The following is a 20,245-nucleotide window of genomic DNA, read 5'->3' on the forward strand; positions in this document are numbered from 1 at the left end:
TAGGCCTGGAACCTAAGGGAACCAGAGTTCTTGGTGACAGAGATGCCTGAGTGAGATGACTAAGAAGTTTTCTTCCCTGAACTAACCTGATTTGCTCCCAACAGGACCAAAGGGGCAGAGGCAGAACACGTTCTTGTTCCAGGAGCTATGAACAGAGCTGGATTTCCACTTGTGTGTATCCAGCCCTTTGAGAGGGTAGATCTGGACAACTTGGGAATTATAAAAGCATCTTTAGTGTCTAACATTGTGTAGGTTGTTTAGAAGCAGAGACACGGACACCCCGGCCACGTGACTTTGGAGAATGTTGAGTGAAATTCACTTTGGGTCCTAGAACCAAAGGAATATCCATGTCTATAAAGATCTTCTGTGACTTCAGACTGCCAGGTGTGCTGGAGTCTCAGCCCAACCAATTAAATTCCCAGATGACCGGAAGGGATCATATGTTTTAAAATGAGCCAAAGTTATTAGGAAAGCATTATCTCATGATTAATGACAGCAAAGCAAAATAAAAAAGCCCAGGGCCAAAACCAATCTGTTTCCAGAGAATGAACCCTTGGGATAACAATGATTAGTGGGGCTTGCGAAAGAAGGCTGTCCAAGGGGAGTCGGGGCCCAGCGTTCTTGGTGCCAACAGCCTCCCAGGGAAATAGTTTGACTCTTTCATCAAGATCCTCAAATACATTCTCAATCATTGTCTTAGTGATAGCACTCCTTGACTTTATTAAAAAAAAAAAAAAAATCCAAAAGGTAGACAAAGAATTTTTGCCAAGGTATTAGAAATAGCCTAAATACAAGTAATATAATTTATTAAGTAAAACAAAAACTCTACATGATGGACCTTTGAAACAATAGACACAAAACCTTAAATGATGAGGAAAAATACACACGATATAAAGTAATGTGAAAAAGTACAAAATTATATATAGTGTGACCTCAGTATATTTTCTAAGATATATTTTTCAAATACACTTTATATTTTCACATATAATATTCTTCTAATATATCACAAATAATATCTTCTAGTAAATGCTATAATCTTTCTGGAAAATGTTATAATCAATCTGGAAAATGATTGGAAGAAGGCACATCAAAATGTAAACAGCATATTGCTCCTTCTATCCTATAGGGATAATGGAAGTAGCAGGAATTGCTAGATATGGCCAGTATCTGCTCTGCTCTTCTAGGTTTATAATAGATTTTTAAGGTACGAATCCTACGTGTCAAGGATATCTACTTTTCCCAGCCTCCATTTCTTCAAAGTGTGTGGCTATGAGACAAAGTTCAGTGGGACCGCTGCAAAAATGATTTGTGCAACTTCTGGGCCATGCCCTCGCCTTTCCAACGTTCTCCCTTCCTGGTGGTCATAAGTGGATCCTTAGGGCAAGCCACTTCAGATCAAAAAGCAAGAGAAACATGTTCAAACGATGGACTAACAGGATAGAAAAAGCCGAGGTCCCTGGATGATCCTGGGGAACAGAGCTATGTTTCCAGCCCTGGACCCACCCACCTCTGGGTTATTAAGTGAAAGAGAAAGAACTTCTGTCGCCCCACTGTGAAATTAAGCCTGTTACATGCAGTTCAACGAACCTAATCAACAGAGGGGATCATTTCTTTATAATTGAAGTATTTTCCAAATTTTCAATAATCACCATGAATTACTTTACCAGAAAAAAAAATTTAAGTTAAGCATGGTTTAGTAATTTTAAGAAAATTAAGATAGCAGAGAATAGAGTTCGAGCAGCACTGCCTTCTGTATATATATGAGAGAAAAAATGAAATCTACAATTTCAAGAAGTAGTTATTATATCTTCTCAAGGGCATAAATCACATACCAACTCCCTGAGTTTGTATGACCTTTTCATCACACTTCATGACACTTTATTTCAAGGCTTCTGAAAAATAGTTTTAATACAGAAAAGTTCTTTAGCTTTAAATAAAATCTGCTTTAATATCTGCTCGAGGACTACTCTCAAAAAAATAAAACTCTAGTCAACATATTAAAATTTTCCATTGAAGAGGATACCTAGACCTCTTAAAGTAAAGTTAGAAACATTTAAAAACAGCTTCATGTGCACTAACTCATATCTTTAATTTAAGGCTATTGTTTGTCCCTCAGATAGAATCATAATGACTCACTCCTACTGTTAAGTCCAGTGGCCCAATAACTCTGTTGATTAACCTCAAACAAACTTTTTTCTTTTTTTTTTTTTTTAGATTTTACTTATTTGACACAGAGAGAGGGAGGGAACACAAGCAGGGAGAGTGGAAGAGGGAGAAGCAGACTCTCCACTGAGCAGGAAGCCCGATCCGAGGCTCGATCCCAGGACCCTGGGATCATGACCTGAGCCGAATGATGACACTTAACGACTGAGCCACCCAGGTAACCCCCTCAAACAAACGTTATATTTTGATTTTACTTTCTTCTGGAATGGTGACCGATCTGTCAGAGCTCACAGAACTTCCCTCATCTGGGCCTGTATTATAAGAAGACTGTCCAAGATAAAAAAGTCACATCTACTCCATAAATTAAAGAAACCTCGTTTCCTTGGGGATCAGCTCTGAAACCAGTGTCTACCCATAATAGAATAACACACTTTATTTTTTTTTTTAAGAATTTATTTAGTTATTTGACAGAGAGAGATCACAAGTAGGCAGAGAGGCAGAGAGAGAAGGGGGGAAGCAGAGCAGAGAGCCTGATACAGGGCTCGATCCCAGGACCCTGAGACCATGACCTGAGCCAAAGGCAGAGGCTTAACCCACTGAGCCACCCAGGTGCCCCTAAAATAACACACTTCATAACAGATCCCTTAATCCACTATAACATTTTGCCAGTGGTATCTGGTGCCTTTTAGAAGATCATTAGAGCCCTGTGGACCTACACACAAGACACTTCCCTATGTAGACCTTAGAGACTTACATATAATTATACATCAGATAAAGCACCTACTTCCCCCTGCCTTCTCCCCAAGAGAACACCAAATGGTCCTTTTCTCTCCTGTGAATCACGACACCCGACACTAATATGGCTAACTTATATTCAATAACAAAGGCAGGATGCCAGAGTTTCCTCACTTCCCTCTTAGGATGACTATGCCAGTACGTTTTCAAGAACCCCCTAAACTCTCTCTTGCAACAGGCAAATAGAAGCTCATAGTCCAAGCTCTGAATTCTCAGTTCCTCTCCCCCACTTCTCTTGACAGGAACATAAGCAAGCCAACTCAACAGGCCTAATTACCATGGTAACAACATGCACTGTGATTATGAGTGTGTTTGTTTTTCAAAATGACTCACAGATTGTTCTCCCAGAAGCCCCAGACACACCGATTTCTGGGTGGTTTATAAAAGCTATTCAAAGTTTTCTTGCAAATTTCTTGCCCCTATTAGCATAACTGCTGTGATGGAGAGAGATTCATCAAATCAAATATGCCCTTCTCCTTGAGGATGACAAAAAACCCCACTTGGTTCCTTAACCGCTCCAAGATTAATCAATTTAAAACTTGGGTTAATAATGAAATTAATTTGAGTTTGTACACTGGAGATAATTAATCTGTCCCTAATTTAAATAATTAAGGTATTTCATAATGTTTTAGAGACCCAAATGAAATAATCAAGTGAAATAAAAGCGGCAGTGAAAAATATCAAATAAAATAGCCTAAATCTGTGGGCACACAGTCAGCTACATGCGAAGTGTTACAAAAGAAGAGAAGTAAGTTTTAGTACCAAGATGTTTTTAAACCAATGTCCAAAATAAAAACATTAAACATGGGGGTGCCTGGGTGGTACAGTTAGCTGAGGGTCCCACTCTTGGTTTTGGCTCAGGTCATGATCTGATGGGTCATGAACTGGAGCCCCTCAGCGTGGAATCCGTGTGGGATTCTCTCTCTCCCTCTGCCCCTCCACACTGCACACAGGCATGCACACATGCTCTCTAATAAATAAATAAATCTTTAAAAGTGCAAACATGAAAGAGTCGAGACATTTGGAAAAACTGTGGACTGCTTCCATTCATTTATACAACACGCATTATTTAAGACCTTCTATGTAGCAAGTATCATTGTTTATAACCGGAACAGGGCCACAGGGCTTAGGAATCCTAGACCATTTTCTTATCAGAGACAAAGGCCATGGGTGTGGCTTAGTCTGTTATCTTGGAAAGATTCTTTGTTTCATAAGGCATCATTCTAGGTAACCTCTCAATGAAAGGGACCATTTTCCAATGACAGCACTGAGCCTAGAACTCAAGAGTCCTGACTTGGGCAAGATGGTTGACTCGCTCTTAAAAAAAAAAAAAAATGTTGGTAATTTTGGTAGGTCAGTTTTCCTCCACATGAATTGGATATAAACCTTACTTTAAAAAAATTGTAAATGGAAACTTAAATCTGTTTAACTTAAAACTCTATCTCCTGATGCTTACATAGAACACAACACATAACACACACACACACACACACACAATAGTTGTTAGAAATTACGGTTTCCCAATGGCTACATATTTTATGTACTGTTACCAATAATATACTTTTCCTCTAGAGTTTGAAGGGATAACCAGAATGAATCTGTCAGGATAGGCTAGGTTATACTGTATGGTAACAACCCCAAAATCTTGGTGTAGAACCAAAGTTTATTTCTCACTCTCACTACATGCGCATCACAGGTCAGTGGACAGGACTCCCCCCCATATTGTCTTTACCCCAAGACCCAGGCTTAAGAGTGCAGCCCCCATTTTTGTGCTTCTACCACTGCCAATTGCCCAGGACAGCAATCGCATCCTGGTTCTCAGAAGCTTTTTCCTGGAAGTGGTAAAGAGTACTTCTACCCTCATTTTACTGGCTAATACAAGAAATGTGGCTACACTTAACTAAAGTGGACAGAGAAGTGTAAAGTAAGCCTATCATGAATCCAGAAGGAAAACGGGAAATATTTATGACTGAGGGCATAAATTACTGGACAAACAGTGCAAGGTTGAGTAGACACCAAAGTTAAAACATCAACAACTGGCTACCCCAGAGAAAAAGGCCTCCTCGGGTGATTCCTTACTTCAAGTTCTTTGTACCTGTGACTCATGTTGGGCCAACAATCACTTCTGCTAGAATTTGATAGGAATCCCATTGATAGATTAAAAGATGCTCTACTCCAGCTCTGTGGTAACAATAATAATTGAACAGCTACACTTCTAAATAGTTACTATATGTCATGCACTATGCTACATAAACATTTTAATATTATTTTCTCCTGACAATTTTGTGAAGTAGGTATTGTCATTTTTATTTCCCATTTTATAGGTGATGAAACCAGGGGCATAGAAAGTAACTTGCTCAAGAGGTTCTGATTCCAAACTGGTGTTCTTTAACTACTATGCTTGCCTGTGTATTAAGCCCATATTTGAGGATTAAGGCACAGTAAAAAACAAGTAATTTTTTTTTTTTTACCGAGAAATTTTCACTTTACCTTTTATATTATTTTAATTAAAATCTAGGGGCTGTTCAATAGCAAGTTTTTTTTTTCTTAGTGAAACCACTTTAATGTCTATCCACAGCAATGTTCCCTAAATACAACAATCATTTATGAGATTTTTTTATAAGTTCTTTTTTAGATTTCTTTTTTTAAAGATTTTATTTATTTTTTTGACAGAGAGATCACAAGTAGGCAGAGAGGCAGGCAGAGAGAGAGAGAGGAGGAAGCAGGCTCCCCGCAGAGCAGAGAGCCCAATGCGGGACTCGATCCCAGGACCCTGAGACCATGACCCGAGCCAAAGGCAGAGGCTCAACCCACTGAGCCACCCAGGTGCCCCTATGAGATTTTTTTTTTATAAAAGCAAAGGACCAGCTCAATTCTCCAAAGAGACTCTAAAATTATAGATTTTTTTTCCTATTAAATTTTTTTCACAATTGTTCTCATTTCTGTACAGATTAGAAAAACACCCTTCTTAAACAGTTATATTGGCAAAGCCTAGAAATTAACTTTACTCTCTTGTTTAAAAATGCAAATATGAGTAGGAAGCACTCCATCATTTATTACAGAAAAGGTACTCCTACTATTAATCCTTAGTTTGCCCTGATGAGGAGGCAAAGAAAGCACACCTCAAGACAGGCAGTCAAAACACTGTAATGTCAGCAATTCCACTTCAAAATTCTCCCTTTCCACTATGGCTGCCTCACATATGGGGCCTCTCAAATACACCCACCAACTCCGTGGAAAGTAGGAACCATGCAGAAGAGACAACAGTAATGGAAGTGACTGCTGCCTCCAGAGTTGGAAAGTGAAAACCAATTTTCGAAATAACTCATAATCAGGAATTCCAGAGATGAGTCATTCTTCTTGTACAGGTGCTGTAATCAACAAAATACATACCTCTCGAGAGAAAACAAGCTTTCATTTAAGTCTAAGAGGTGCCATACACAGAGCCCGTAACCTCTCTAGCTCCTGTCCTGGCCCAGAGTGGATTTTATTCACATCAAATTGATTTCACTGACCAGTCAGGAAAACTAAATTTGTGTGTGTGTGTGTGTGTGTGTGTGTGTGTGTGTTCACAATGGAGATAATGCAAGACTAAATTAATTGTTATCTACATTAAATGATATTCTTATTGCTTCATAGGACCTGATGTATTTTCTTCTGGAATGATATGTTTAGAAGGCCATTCTTTACTAAGTCTCGCATTAGCCATTTTGTATTTTCTTTCAGGATTCGTTCTCCAATCTACCTAGATCACCACCATGAAAAAAAAAAAAGTTCTTTGTGTTTTTCAATGGGAAATGCATGGAAACACTGTCCAAGTTGTGTGATCTTAATGTTATTTAACCTTTTTGAGCCTTCATATCTTCACTTATAAACCGGGAGTAATAATGGTGTCGGACTCCATGACACCATGGCCTACCTGATAATCATTAACTCCCTCTTCTTTGCTAACAGAACCAGACCTTTTCTCTGGGATCTGGTGGCTGTGCTCTCCGGAGAGGAAGGGCTGCCCTCCCCACCTCACCACCCCCCCACCTCCCCCTCCACCCCCATGCCTCAGGAGGAAGCTCTCACATGAGCTAGTCACAGCAGTTCCATCTGCCTAGTCTCTCGAGATAAGGCATGTGCACTGTGAGGGAATTCAGCTGGAGACAGCTTTTCTGTCACACTAATAAGAGGTACGTGAAAAGAAATGAGTCCCTTCACTGTGCCTCTAGATACTGAAATCCAGCCGCTAGTCTGAAAGCAGCCACCTCAGCATGGGGAGGGGAGAAGTCTAAGAGAGTGCACCCACCTGCTGAAGATGTCAGAACAGGGGGAAGGAAAGAATGCAGGTTGCTAAGAACAGTGTCCAGTTGTGAATAACTCTGGGGTTACCTTTCCTTCAGGACCTCTTGAGGCAAATTCCATTGTTTACGCCATTTTGGTATGGTGTTCCTTTACCAGTAGCCAAAAGTGCCCTAATAGAAAAACACTCTTCCCATCTCATAGGGTGATTTTTAAAACTCATGGCAAACAGTAATGTACATAAAGTACTCAGCACACAGCAGCACAAACAGCAAGCCTGGCAAATGCCAGTTCTCAACTTGATTGCTGAAAGGTGTTGAGCTTTGCTCGTTCAACCATGAGCAAGCACTTGACTCTGTGTGGTTTGAATGACTCCTCTGCAAGGTTTTCCTTGGTTCCCCCAAACAGAATTAAGGGCAGAAATCATTGCTTTCTCTACTTTGTTCATCTAAGAGATAATACCAAATTCCTAAGGTTATTTTAAACAATAACGTTGGCATTTAATTCAGATAACAAGCCCTGCAGTGCCGACTGTAGTGTAGAAAAATATAATTAAACAAAGCAGTCTTCCTGACTGTGTAAATCAATTTGATATGAATAAAATTTAACCCAGACCAAGTACTCAACAGAGCCACCAAGTGTGCTGCATTTGGAGTCTGCCTAGTTTAATGCAAAAGCTGCTTTCTGGAAAGGAAAGACCGATTTCATAGATTATTATCCACGTAGATGAAAAGAACATTTCCTCTGGGACTTCACCACATCCTTACATCAGGAAGGCACCTGCACCTGCCTGGGAACCTTCTCTCCCTAGATCCTCACATGGTGTCCTCCTCACCACGTGTCTCAATTCAAATGTTGCTTCCTCAGAGAGGTCTTCAGGGATTACACATTCCCATTACTACCACCATCATACTCACAATCTCCATCATTCAACCTGTTTCTATCTTCATCCATCTCCACACCACTTCTCACTACCACGTATTTTCTTGTATTAGAACATGTTTCTGTTGATGGGGTCCACACCTGGCTATGATCTAATCAGCCTGGGCTGAGGTTGGGACCTGGGTACTTTTTTTTTTTTTCCAAAGTACCCCTCAGTAATATTGAATATGCAGCCAGATCTAAAAGCCATTTGTTTATATGCTTACTGGATCTCTCCCAACACTAGAATGTGAGTTCCAAGAAAACAAAGAACTGGCCTGTTTTGTTCATCCAAGTCTCCCCAGCCCCTTGCAGGACACGTGGCACATTGCAGACATGCAGTTAAGACTTGTGGACATGCTGACCAACTGGAGTGTAATTATGTCAGCATTTGCCTGCTTCCCCTGTAGTTTCTGAGCTCCTAGAGAGCTCCTAGAATATCTATCCTAGTGACAAAAATAAGTGACAAAAGAAAGTTCACTAAATAAATGAATTATAAACAAACTACATTTGTGAACTTAAATATTCACACACACACACAGACACATGCACAAAATAACAGATATGTGAAGTGAGGGGTGTGTTAATTAACTCAATAGTGAGGATCTCTTCACAATGTATACATGTACCAAATGGTCACATTGTACATTTTAAATATCTTACCATTTTGTCAATTATACCACAATAAATCTGAAATTAAAAACAAATAAACAGGTGGGGCGCCTGAGTGGCTCAGTGGGTTAAAGCCTCTGCCTTCGGCTCAGGTCCTGATCTCAGGGTCCTGGGATCGAGCCCCACATCAGGCTCTCTGCTCAGCGGGGAGCCTGCTTCCCCTTCTCTCTCTGCCTGCCTCTCTGCCTACTTGTGATCTCTGTCTGTCAAATAAATAAATAAAATCTTGGAATAAATAAATAAATAAATAAATAAATAAACAGGGGTGCCTGGGTGGCTCAGTGGGTTAAAGCCTTTGCCTTTGGTTCAGGTCATGATCTCAGGGTCCTGGGATCGAGCCCTGCATTGGGCTCCCTGCTCAGCAAGGAGGCTGCTTCCCCCCCCCCTTCTCTCTCTGCCTGCCTCTCTGCCTACTTGTGATCTCTGTCAAATAAATAAATAAAATCTTTAAAACAAACAAACAAAAAACCCCAATAAAACTGTATTTGTGTACTATAAGGAAGACAAAGATAGAACTGGGTGTGGCCACTGTCCTCAAAGAGCTGGCGGAAGGGGAAAAAATGCAGACTGCCATTATACACACTAGAATGTGCTAACTGCTGTGAAGAAAGAACAAAAGATTTCAGGGGAAGTACAGATTGTTTCTTACTGGGGAGGGCAGAGAAGAAACACAGGAAGGCTTCATGGAAGAAGTAGCATCTACAGAACAAATGGAATTTGGCTATTCAGAGAAATAAGACTGTGGGGTGAAGTGTGAAAGAGGAAGTAGAAAAGTTTTTCTAGGGAGAGGCAAGAACACAAACCAACCAGCCTAGCTGGAGGTTAGGAGGGCCTGAACTAAGACACCAGTTATCAACATGGAAAAGAGTAGATAGTGTCAAGATATGCTCCCAATGACAGTGCAAAAAGCTATGGGATTGGCTATAACTTGGACTGTGTTTTGAGAAACACCAAAATTGAGATTTTATAAATGACGGACTGAGAGAATGGGGTGTCACTAATAGTCAGGGAATCAGGTAAGAGCTGGCTTTGGGTGGGGAAAGGCAATGGTAGCACAGATTTGGACATTTAAGTTTCATTTTCAGTGGCTTGAATGTTTGTAGGGTGCCTGATGTACAAGTTTAGAAAGCAGATGAGTGATCATGATGAAGGATCAGATTTGGGACTGACCTGCATGGTGATAATGACAGAAATCATAGAAAAGATTTGATAAAGGGAGAGGGAGAAATTAAGGGGCAGAAAATTCAAATCTTGAGAACAAACATATTTAGGGAATAGAACCTGGGAGTCAGTGGGGAAGTTGGGAGCCTCCAGAGAACTATGAAGGGTGACAGAATGTGCCACCCCAAAATATGCCTCCTTGACATAAGGATTATTTTGAGCAGGTTATTTTGGGAAACAGCAGACACAGGAGAAATTCTGAAAACAGACTAGAAGTTACCGCTTGTGTAAGGGAAATTTACATTTATAAAGGAAATCTCCACTTATAAGGGTGCCTCTCTCTCCTACCTGAAAGGAAAGGATGACTAAATCACTAGACTCTAGTCAGTAGACAGGCATGAATTTAAGAGTGCATAAAAAATCTTACTCATATTTACCATACTTTACCTGGTCACCTCCCCATAACTGGCCTCCTCCACTTCTCCTCCTCTGTCTTTAGCTGAAGATGGTATTTCAGCCTGAATTCTAAGCCACCGCTGAGAGTTACTCACTTTTCCCTGGGTATACATGAGGTATAACATGTTAATAAACCTGTGTGCTTTTCTCTTTTTAATCTTCCTTTTGTTACAGGGTTCCCAGATGAGAACTTAGAAGGGTAGTGAGAAAACTATTTTTCTTCCCCTAAGGTTAGAGAGAGAATAAGTTAGTAGAGGTTATAAAAGTCAAGGGGAAGCTTTGTTGGTGGCAGGTTTAATTTTAAATTTATATGTGTGAACTAATCACACCTGCAGGCAAAGAGGAAAGGGCCAATAAAGGGAAGGAACCAAATACGTAGGAAAGGAATAGAATTACTATCAGAACATAGTCCCCTAAATGTAAAAGGAAATGGAAAAGAGAGTGCAAGTAGAGTTTACTCATGGCTTGAGCAAAAGGCTGTGTTAATTTGACCTAGGATGACAGGGAAAGAGAATAAATGGAGACACAGAGAAATTTTAAGATGGTAAGTAATGAGGCTGAGGAAGCCTGTAATATATGCCTTCTCAGACAAACAAAAGCAAGGTCACCTGTAATAAATAAAGGTAGGACTTGGGCTTAATGGATTTACTGAAAATGCATAGGGGATAGTAAAATATGAAATTCAAAAAAAGAAGAAAAGGGGTTTTGAAGAATAGCAATGGCTCTGCTGATGTTGCAGTAGAACCCAGCTCTAGAGCTTCTTTATTAGCTCTGAATGCCAGGTGCTTGAGAAGAGGATTGTGGGAAGGTCTGACCCTGACAACTAGGCTTGCAGGGAGACAAATAAAGGCCAAAGAAAGGGAGGAAGGGGTCAAGGGACTGGTTTTCCCAAGCCTCTCCAGTAAGAGCTTGACTGTTTACATATATTTGCCAAGAGATAAAAGAGCTGATCTTGTCATATCTCAAACCTTGGCATACAGTGGTACCATTTCTAAGAAACATGTTATCACTAGAATTTAAGATTGAGCTCCCTCTTTTTAATGTTTAATGAAGTCCCCTAGGGATTGTCTGAACAATGACTTCCATTAAATACAACTTATTTTCTTTAACATAAGAGGTTGAGAGAACATTACATATCTCTAATGCTCTTACCTGAAAATCTGAATCTCAAATTCCACTGTGCCATCTTTACACTGAAATAAATTTGAATGCAGAAACTGCATACTTATATAGAATGTTAAATTTAAACATTATGGTCTTCTTTTTAAAGAAAATAATTTTGTCTTAAAATTTTTAAAAAAATGACAAAGTGTAAAGACTTTCTCTGTCCATTTGACCTAACACGGAGGGAGGTGAAATGGAGATTGAACTGGAACGCAAGGTATTAATCATCTGTGCAACTCTAAAAAGGTAACTTAAATTCTGGGCCACTTCTATTATCCCCCATGGAGAGTTTGATACATGCCAAGCTCATCCCCAGGTCTTTTTCAGTTGTACCATTCCATGAGGTCACAGGCCAGGGGTTAAGTCTTAACATAATTCTGTAATTCCCTTCTCCACCTGGATCTAGTAAACCCAGTAATTGTAGAAAAAACAAATTTGCAAAGTAAACAAAATGGGGTTCATTATTCAACCAACCAACACACACAAAGAGTGCATTACAAGAATTTCACATATGATCATTCAGGAGCTCTTCAAACCATTCAAGGTCAACCTCTAACCAACATCATAAATCCCAGATATTGTTTCTCTTAACAGAGCCCCCCTTCATCTTCCTGTCCAACTCCCCTCAGCCCTGGCCATACACTGCCTCACCAGTTTCAGAATCAGGGGTGAAATGTGTAGTGAGAAATGAAACCCAGAAGGATTCTCCATTTTCAAAAGTGAAATTCAGATTAGAATCCCATTACATTAGTAGAAACCTCTCTCAGAAATCTATTGTTATTTAACGATTATAGCCCCTTCTCCATAGGTTAATCCTCTCCATTACAAAGAGCTGGAAAACAATTTAGCACTTCAGATGCTCTTCCCTTTTCCTGACACTGCCAACTATTGAGCATTTCTTTCTCATCCAGCTGATGAGAAGAAACTAGAAAGACGCTGGAAGGACAATGCCCCAACGCCTCCTTTGTAGTAGCCTGGTCCACATGTGACCAGAAGTGTCACTAGTGTGACTGTCTACAATAAGGGACTGGATTTCACTATCAGGTTCTTGATATCACCAATTATCAGGAGCTATGCAGATTTTCTTACTTTCTCCTTTTGATTTTAAAAGTTACTTCTGAGAGAAGTATTTTACTTGGGCAGGGATAATACTGGTATATGCAGGAGATGAAATTCAAATATTATAATCAGGATCTTTAGGACACACTGTGTTAAGATGCATCCATTTTAAAATGTCTCCTTGAAAACAACCCAATTAAAAAATGAGCCAAGGATTTGAGTAAACATTTCTCTAAAGAAAATTTACAAATGGCCACTAGGCCTACGAAAAGATATTCAACATCTAATCCTTAGGGAAATGCAAATGTCAAACACAAAGAAATACCAATTCATACCCCTTAGTATGGCTACTATCAAGAAAAACAAAAGTCCCTAAGAAATAACAAGTGTTGGTGAGGGTGAGGAGAAACCGGAACTCCAGTGTACTGCTATGGGATTGTAAAACGGTACGGCTACTATGGAAAACAGTATGGTCATTCCTCAAAAAATTAAGTAGAATTATAATTTGATCCAGCAATTCAATTCTGGGTACCCAAAAAGAGTCAAGGCAGGGACTCAGACAGATAATTGTACACCCATGATCACAGCAGCATCATTTATAACGGCTAAAACATGCAAGCAACCCTGGTGTCCAACAGATGAATGAATAAACAACACATTGCATATACACACAATGGAATATTATCCAGCCCCAAAAAAGAAGGAAATTCTGACACCTGCTATAACATGTATGAACTCTGAAGACATTACAGTTAAGTGAATGAAGCCAGGCCGGAGAAGATAGATACTACAGGATTCCACATGTATGAGGTACCTAGAGGCAGAGAGTAGAATGGCGGTTGCTAGGGGTTGGGGGGAGAAGGAAATGGGGAGTTATTGTTTAGTGGGAATAGTTTCAGTTTGAGAAAATGAAAAAGATCTGCAAGTGGATAAGTGGTAATGGTTATACAACAATGTCAATATACTTCATGCCACAGAAGATTTATTTAAAAATAGTTAAAATGGGAAATTTTATGTTATACATATTTTACCCCAATAAAGAAAAAAAAAAAAATGTCTCCTGGAACCTTGGCGGTGGTAGCAAAGGCAGACAACATGCTAACTTTTCCTTATGCCACCAGGGAAGGAAAATTGACATCTGAGTACCTACTAGGTACCAGGCACTCACATAGTCACACACAAAAGCAAAACCAAAACACCACAACACAAACAAAAATCAAACCTTGATTATGCACTATTAGCTTGTCTTTACAACGAAGAAACTAAAGTTTATACGTTAACGTACTAGGTCAAATAGTAAAAACCAACGGTAGGATTCAAAGGCAGATCTGCCTGACTCTCAAAGCCCGTGTTCTTTTCACTCCTCGATGTTCTTTTATTTTACCCACAGCTGTCTTTTTGAACTGGCTTTCTGCTTTGACGATAGAGCTTTTATACTTAAAAGTTAGACCTGCCTTCTGAGGTGAGCTAAAAAAGTCCGTCAACCACATACATTCACTCTGTGCCTACCATATGAGGCCCAGGGCTGGCCACAAAATAATGGGAGTCATGTTTCCACTCAGCCATTGGCCATATGGCAGAAAAAAAAAAAAACATATGATTAAAATTTCAGTGTAGGTCGACTACCTCAAAGGCCCCAGAATACTCTGAGCAAAAGCATTATGTCTTTCAATATTCCATATGGCCAGAACAAGTGGAAGGAGTCTCATTTTATAGCACTGAAGCATTTTTATCTTTTTCCTAAACCTTCTACCATCACAGTTACTGATCAGCTGTTACTCACTAATGTTGTGCTTCAAGATGGAATTGAACAATTAAGGAAATGTTTTGTGCGGTGCAGAAAATAGACAACTCTCAGCTGTTTTGTGAAAGAGAATGGGGGGTCCTTTTGACTCCCCTGTGCCTAAGGGCCAAGGTTTCATTTTCTCACTCTTGTGAAACACACTGAGGAGAGTAACACAGACTGTGTACACATCCCCAAACAAAGCAGGCTGTTAGCACGATCTACTGAATATCCAGCCCATAGACGAGTAAGGACCAAGGGGGGAGCCCCATCCTCATACAGTCCAGATTCCCAACTTTCTACTTCATTTAATGACAGGCAGCTTGATCATGGAACTCTGATTAGGGGCATTCTGGATCCAAGATCTACCCTCCATCTCCTCCGTGGAAGATTATCTTTACATATTTTATTCTTTAGGAGGGAAATGGGAGGTGCAACTGTGAAAGAAAGGGAATGACTTATCTCGCCTACAGGTTTGATTAAATTCAATGAATCCGCAAGGAAACTCCATGGTTTCCACACCAGCGATATTTTGCCCCTTAGGCACAGTACAAGTTTAATTTAATAAGTAAGCTCAAAAAAGTGACATTTTTTTTTAGTGACTAAGGATTCTTATCTCTGAAAATGTGCTGCTACACCACAAATTTTGAGACACCAAATCGATTTCAGAAAGATGGCATTAAAAAAGAGGGCTTACAGCTCTTCATAATTGAGAATGGAGACAAAGGAGGAAGCATATTCACTCTCAATGGCATATGTAGGATTTAAAAACTGTATTTTAAGAATCTGAGTATCTAAATATGACCTTTTTACTATTTTTTACTCCACTATAAGCAATTCCTTCTTTCCTTTGAAAATCCTCTAATCCTTTCATTCTAAAAATTCAAGAAAAAAAAAAAACCTTTTTTCAATGACCATTTATTGCTCACCCACACTTTACGTTGGAGACAAAGCTTAATTTCTTAAATCATGCTTCACTAGGGTCTTAAACTCTTCCTCCTCCATATCCTGCCAAAGAAATCTCACAATGTCATTTTCCAGTCTGTTAGACCTATTTATTGGACTTTCACGTATCATTCATAAATCTGAACAGGTCATGGTTATGGGCTCTCATTAACAGGACCCATGGCTCAAGATAAGCAAAGAATAAAATTGCATTCTGATTTTACTATCTGGCTCTGCTTACAGCGTATACAGGTAAAGAAATAACCCTGCTCCACTTCCACATTTTGTCCCTCACTGAAGTTAATATGTGTCTTGACCTACAGATGAATAAAATCCATAGAAACATCAAATTCATACATATCTGATTCTGGACAAGTTAAACCCGCCAGGCTCCTTTGAGAAAAGATGCAACTTTAGGAGGAGACCTACTGGCAAATGGGAGCTGTTTCTGAGGCTACCCTGAAAGCAGCTGCACAGAGCCCAGGGAGGAAGACACCTTTTTTTTAAATGGTAAATATTGTCCCTCGCATACGCTATTCCAGTTTTTGTTGGCAAATCCTGAGTGCAAAAGGATTTAACAAAAAAAAAAAAAAAAAAAAAGAAGAAGAAGAAGAAGAAGGAAGAAAGAAAGAAAGAAAGAACAGAAAGAAAAAGACTAAAATCTATCATTATACTGCAAAACAGAAGACACCTCAGTGAAATATGTAAGAAAGATAATGCAACCAACATTTTCCACCATTTACGCCCTCAAAATGAGGGGACTGCCACGCTCAGATGATGAGCCCACAGCTTCAGAGCCCCAATTCATTTCAACTGATCCCCGCTTTTCTTCCAAGAGAACTATGCAAAGGTCTCCTTGCATGTAGCGTGCTTTCCTGACGAATCACTAAAGCTGGACGCCAATGATTTTTTTTAAGGCGAATGTGCTACAAATTTGATCATTCTCAAAAGCCCTTCTAAAAGAACCCATCCTAATCCTTTTCCCCCAATCCTGAAGCCAAGTCCCTATCTTCCCTCAGAAATCTGCCCCGAAAAACCGTAGGCGGTGGTCCCTTTCTCACGGAAAAAGGAGCAAGCGGAAAAGCGTCCCCTTTACCTTGGCGCCCGCGGCTGGTGGGAGAGCGGCCGGTCTCCTGTGTGGGAGCCGAAGTGTGCAGGCGAGCCCCGGAGCAGCCCGCGCAGCCCGCCCCGCGCAGCCCGCCCCGCGCCGCCCAGCCCAGCAGTAGTAGGAGCTGCCACGGAGCGGCCGCCGCTGTGCGCTGTGCGTGTGTAGCAGCGGCGCCTGCAGCCCAGGGACTAGTCCCCACCCAGCTTTGTCTTCAATCATCGTGCTTTCTACAGGAAGCGGCGCATCTCCCACTTCCTCCTCTTCTGGGTAGCTTTTCGCCGCTTGCTTCTTTCCCTCTCACTCAAGCTCGCGCTTTCGCCTCCTCCTGCGCTGCTCACACTAGTGTGACCAGAACCCCGCTCCCCCTTTGTTCCAAGTCCCTCTGGTACCTCTGTTCCTTCCTTCCCCCTTCTCATTCCCCTCACCTCCACGACAGCTTCCAGCCACTGCCTGTCCGTCCCCCGGCTTCCCTCCTGCAGTCGGCTGCTTAGCCTGCACTGGCCAGCTGTGATGGTGCTGCTGCTGCTGCTGGTTTTGGGGGGCCACAGCCGCTGGCCAGGTTCTGGCCCTGAAATCCAGCACCAGCCTCAATGGCTGCTCCTGCCTTACGTGGTCCCTCTCAAGGCAGCCCTCTGGGAGCCTGCAGCTTGCAGCTTCTTGCTGCAGCATTTTGCTCTGTGGCCAACATTCAGGCAGCTTCATTTCTCCAAGGTCCCACTACCACTGAGATCTTAACCCACATGCTCAGAAAGGAATGGCCCTGATTAAGTATCCTTGTGGGGCACCGGAGCCAAACCAAGTCCCACACTGCTACCTGTAGCCTAGCAGTGAAGACATATTCCCAAAAGATTCTCAGTGGTGTGAGGGAATGGGCAAGATCTGAATGGTGTGTATTCCCAGCCTAGAAAGAGATCTCTGCCTCTGCCCCCCACCTACACCCTCACAGACTCACACTGGTAGGGCTCTATGGACCCTCACCATCCTCTAATCCTTTTCCCTCATTTTAGGACACGGTGTAATGTTCAGGGTAAGGGAGTCTGTCTACCAGGATTGGAATCCAAGCGGTCATACTGACCATATGAACTTGGGGAAACTAACTTCTGTGGTCTTTCACTTCCTCACCTACAAAACAGAGAGGATTATAGTCCAGCCCACAGGAGACTGTGAGGATTAAAGAGATGTATACAAAATGCTCATAGTTCCTGGGATTTAGAAAGCATTCAATATGTATTAGCTCCTATTATTCTTAGAGGATGTGGGAGCTCAGAGACAGCATGGGACTTTGATCATCAGCTGTCACATCAGGACCTTTCCTTGGTTTCTGGATTCCCCAAAGTTAGTACATTCACCACTATACCCCCATGATCTTGGTGACAATTTATTCAGCCTCAGTATTAATACAAGCTGCTTTGGGGGAAACTACAGATTAAACATGGCCTGGGGGCATGGGAAAATCCTTCCAGTATCCCTGCAGTGCTGTTAAGAAACCTCTCTCTAGTTTTCAGTGCACCGAAAGCTAATCCTCCCTAACCAACGGAGTTAATCCCCAGCTCCACCTTTTTTAATCCAGTCCTGCCGTAATCCTCCAGCAGGTCTTCCTAACCCACCTTGAGAGCACAGCACATTAACATGGAAGGTACAGAATTTAATTTCTATGAAATGGTCTCAGACAGTCCCAGTATACCCTGTGTTTTGATTGAATGATCTGTGAACAGAGTTTGCTTTTCTTTCTGGAAATCTTTGATCAAAAAGGACCCGTATGTCAACTCACTAACATCAGAAAATTACAAAATGGATAGTTTAAAGATTAAAAATAAAGAACTACTTTTGAATCACCAGCAAACAGAATTGTAGGAGGGGGAAAGAATGGACATATAGATTCCACTGTGTCCTGCAACCCAATGGAAATCAGACATGAATTTCCTCCAAATTACAAATCTTCATATCAAAGGTTACCAGGAGCTTTTAAAGAAAAATTTATATACAGTATATATGATGCAAGGCTTAAAAAAAATTGAGAATCGGGGCACCTGGTTCACTCAGCGGTTAAGCCCCTGCCTTCAGATCAGGTCATGATCTCAGGGTCCTAGGATGGAGCCCCTCGGCAGGCCCTCTGCTCAGCGGGGAGCCTGCTTTCCCCCTCTCTCTCTGCCTGGCTCTCTGCCTACTTGTAATCTCTCTCTCTCCCTGTCAAATAAATAAATAAAATCTTTAAACAACAAAAAAATGAGAATCGAAATTATTAATGACTAGAAAGATTATGGAAACAAATCTCTGGTTAATTTTAGACTAGGGGATTTTGGTGGTAACTCTGGATTCAAACAGTTCTGTCTCTTTTTTTAATCCTTTCTCTCTCTCTCTTTCTCTCCTTCTCACACACTCTCTCAACCAGTAGAGAGTGGTTCCTATATAGTGGTATTATATATAGGAAAATCACTTTCAGACAATGAAATCTACCAGGAATTTGGCCCGCTGCCTTCTGACTAGCTCTTTCACCTCTGGCCCTTATAAAACTCTTAGCAGGTTCACCTGGCCATTGCTGTGAACTTCCAAACAACCTCCCTTCACAGCAGAAACCAAGATTTTAAGATCTTTCTCTTTCTGTCATTAAACCCATTGCTTTCAACTGGTCCTAACTGCCTCTTTTTCTGAAGAAGAAAGAAAAATATGCAGGTGTAGCTTGGCCAAGAAAGAAGATTAATCCTGTTCAGATCTCTTAACACAAGCCTGGTAAGTACACACTAAGTCTACAAAGTGTTCATTTCTTAGGAGATATCATTACATCTCACCATTAAACATTCATGCCATTAGTAACTAAATATGAGCCTATCCTCAATGCATTTTATCAATGCATAACACAAAACCTGTAGAACAGTCCACCTTTCATCAATGGCCCTATTGGTTGTCATTGATACCTTGTATTTCTTGTGTCCACCACGTAGAAGAGGTTGATGGTCATAAAGAGGCCATCGTTTTGGCCTGATACCTCTCCTGTATTACAGCATGCTCTAGCTGAATGTCCTTTGAAGTTAACCTTCCCCAAATTTTATATATTGCCCCAACCAAAGCATATTCCCCCTTCCATAGTCTCCATTTCATGTAATGAGGCATACAGACCAGTTGCCCACAGAAGGAATATAGGAACACCATCAGAACGATTTGTCTCGGTTACCCTGTGTCCAATTCAAGTTTCCTCATCCTTTCGTTTCCACCACCAAACTATCCTTTTGACCCAACCCCTCCTCTCTCTTTCCTTGTCACGGCCTTATTACATAAATGCTTCGCTTTCCCCTATATGACTGCAAGCCTCTGGACTTTATCCTTCTACCTCCAGTCTCTAAGCTATGTCCACTTGAAGTACAGTGCTAACATGAGCAGTTGATACTGTCACTGTACTACTGTACTTTGTCATAGCTCCCCTCCCTGTTGCCTACAGGACACGTCTTAATTCCTCCGCCTGGCACACAAGACCTTGTAGAACGTGATCCAGCTACAGTCTCACCTTATTACCCAGCCTGCTGCAAGGCCACCACCACGGCACGCTTCACCAGGGACCGTGCTCTTTTCTCCTCTGCATCTTGGCATATGCTCTTCCTTTTGCCAGAAACGCCCTTTTCCCTTCCTCCATTTGGTCTGTTGGCAACCCCTACTCACCCCTTCAGGCGCAGCTTTATTCAGAAGATCACTCTGAACACACATGTAGCATTGGGCATTTCCCCCTCCAAGAATGC

The 20,245-nt window shown here is 41.2% G+C and overlaps 1 protein-coding gene across 4 annotated transcripts in view; it reads right to left on the bottom strand.

The window, feature by feature from the left end:
• The window catches only part of GNG2 (G protein subunit gamma 2), a 113,287-nt gene extending 96,379 nt beyond the window's left edge, over window positions 1–16,908 (bottom strand). For 3 of the 4 annotated variants that reach the window (XM_032871116.1, XM_032871114.1, XM_032871115.1), the window contains exon 1: window positions 16,503–16,696. Coding sequence is in view for 1 of the 4 variants with exons in the window: in XM_032871113.1 (XP_032727004.1) it covers window positions 16,503–16,733 (231 nt within the window). In the remaining 3 variants the exon portion in view is untranslated. Of the gene's footprint in view, window positions 1–16,502 lie in introns of all 4 variants that reach the window. The other variant, XM_032871113.1, reaches the window with a different exon arrangement.
• Window positions 16,909–20,245: the final 3,337 nt, after the last annotated feature.

The sequence above is a fragment of the Lontra canadensis genome, unplaced genomic scaffold (genome assembly GCF_010015895.1).
Source record: "Lontra canadensis isolate GAN:19392208 unplaced genomic scaffold, GSC_riverotter_1.0 scaffold42, whole genome shotgun sequence".
Classification (NCBI taxonomy): domain Eukaryota; kingdom Metazoa; phylum Chordata; class Mammalia; order Carnivora; family Mustelidae; genus Lontra; species Lontra canadensis.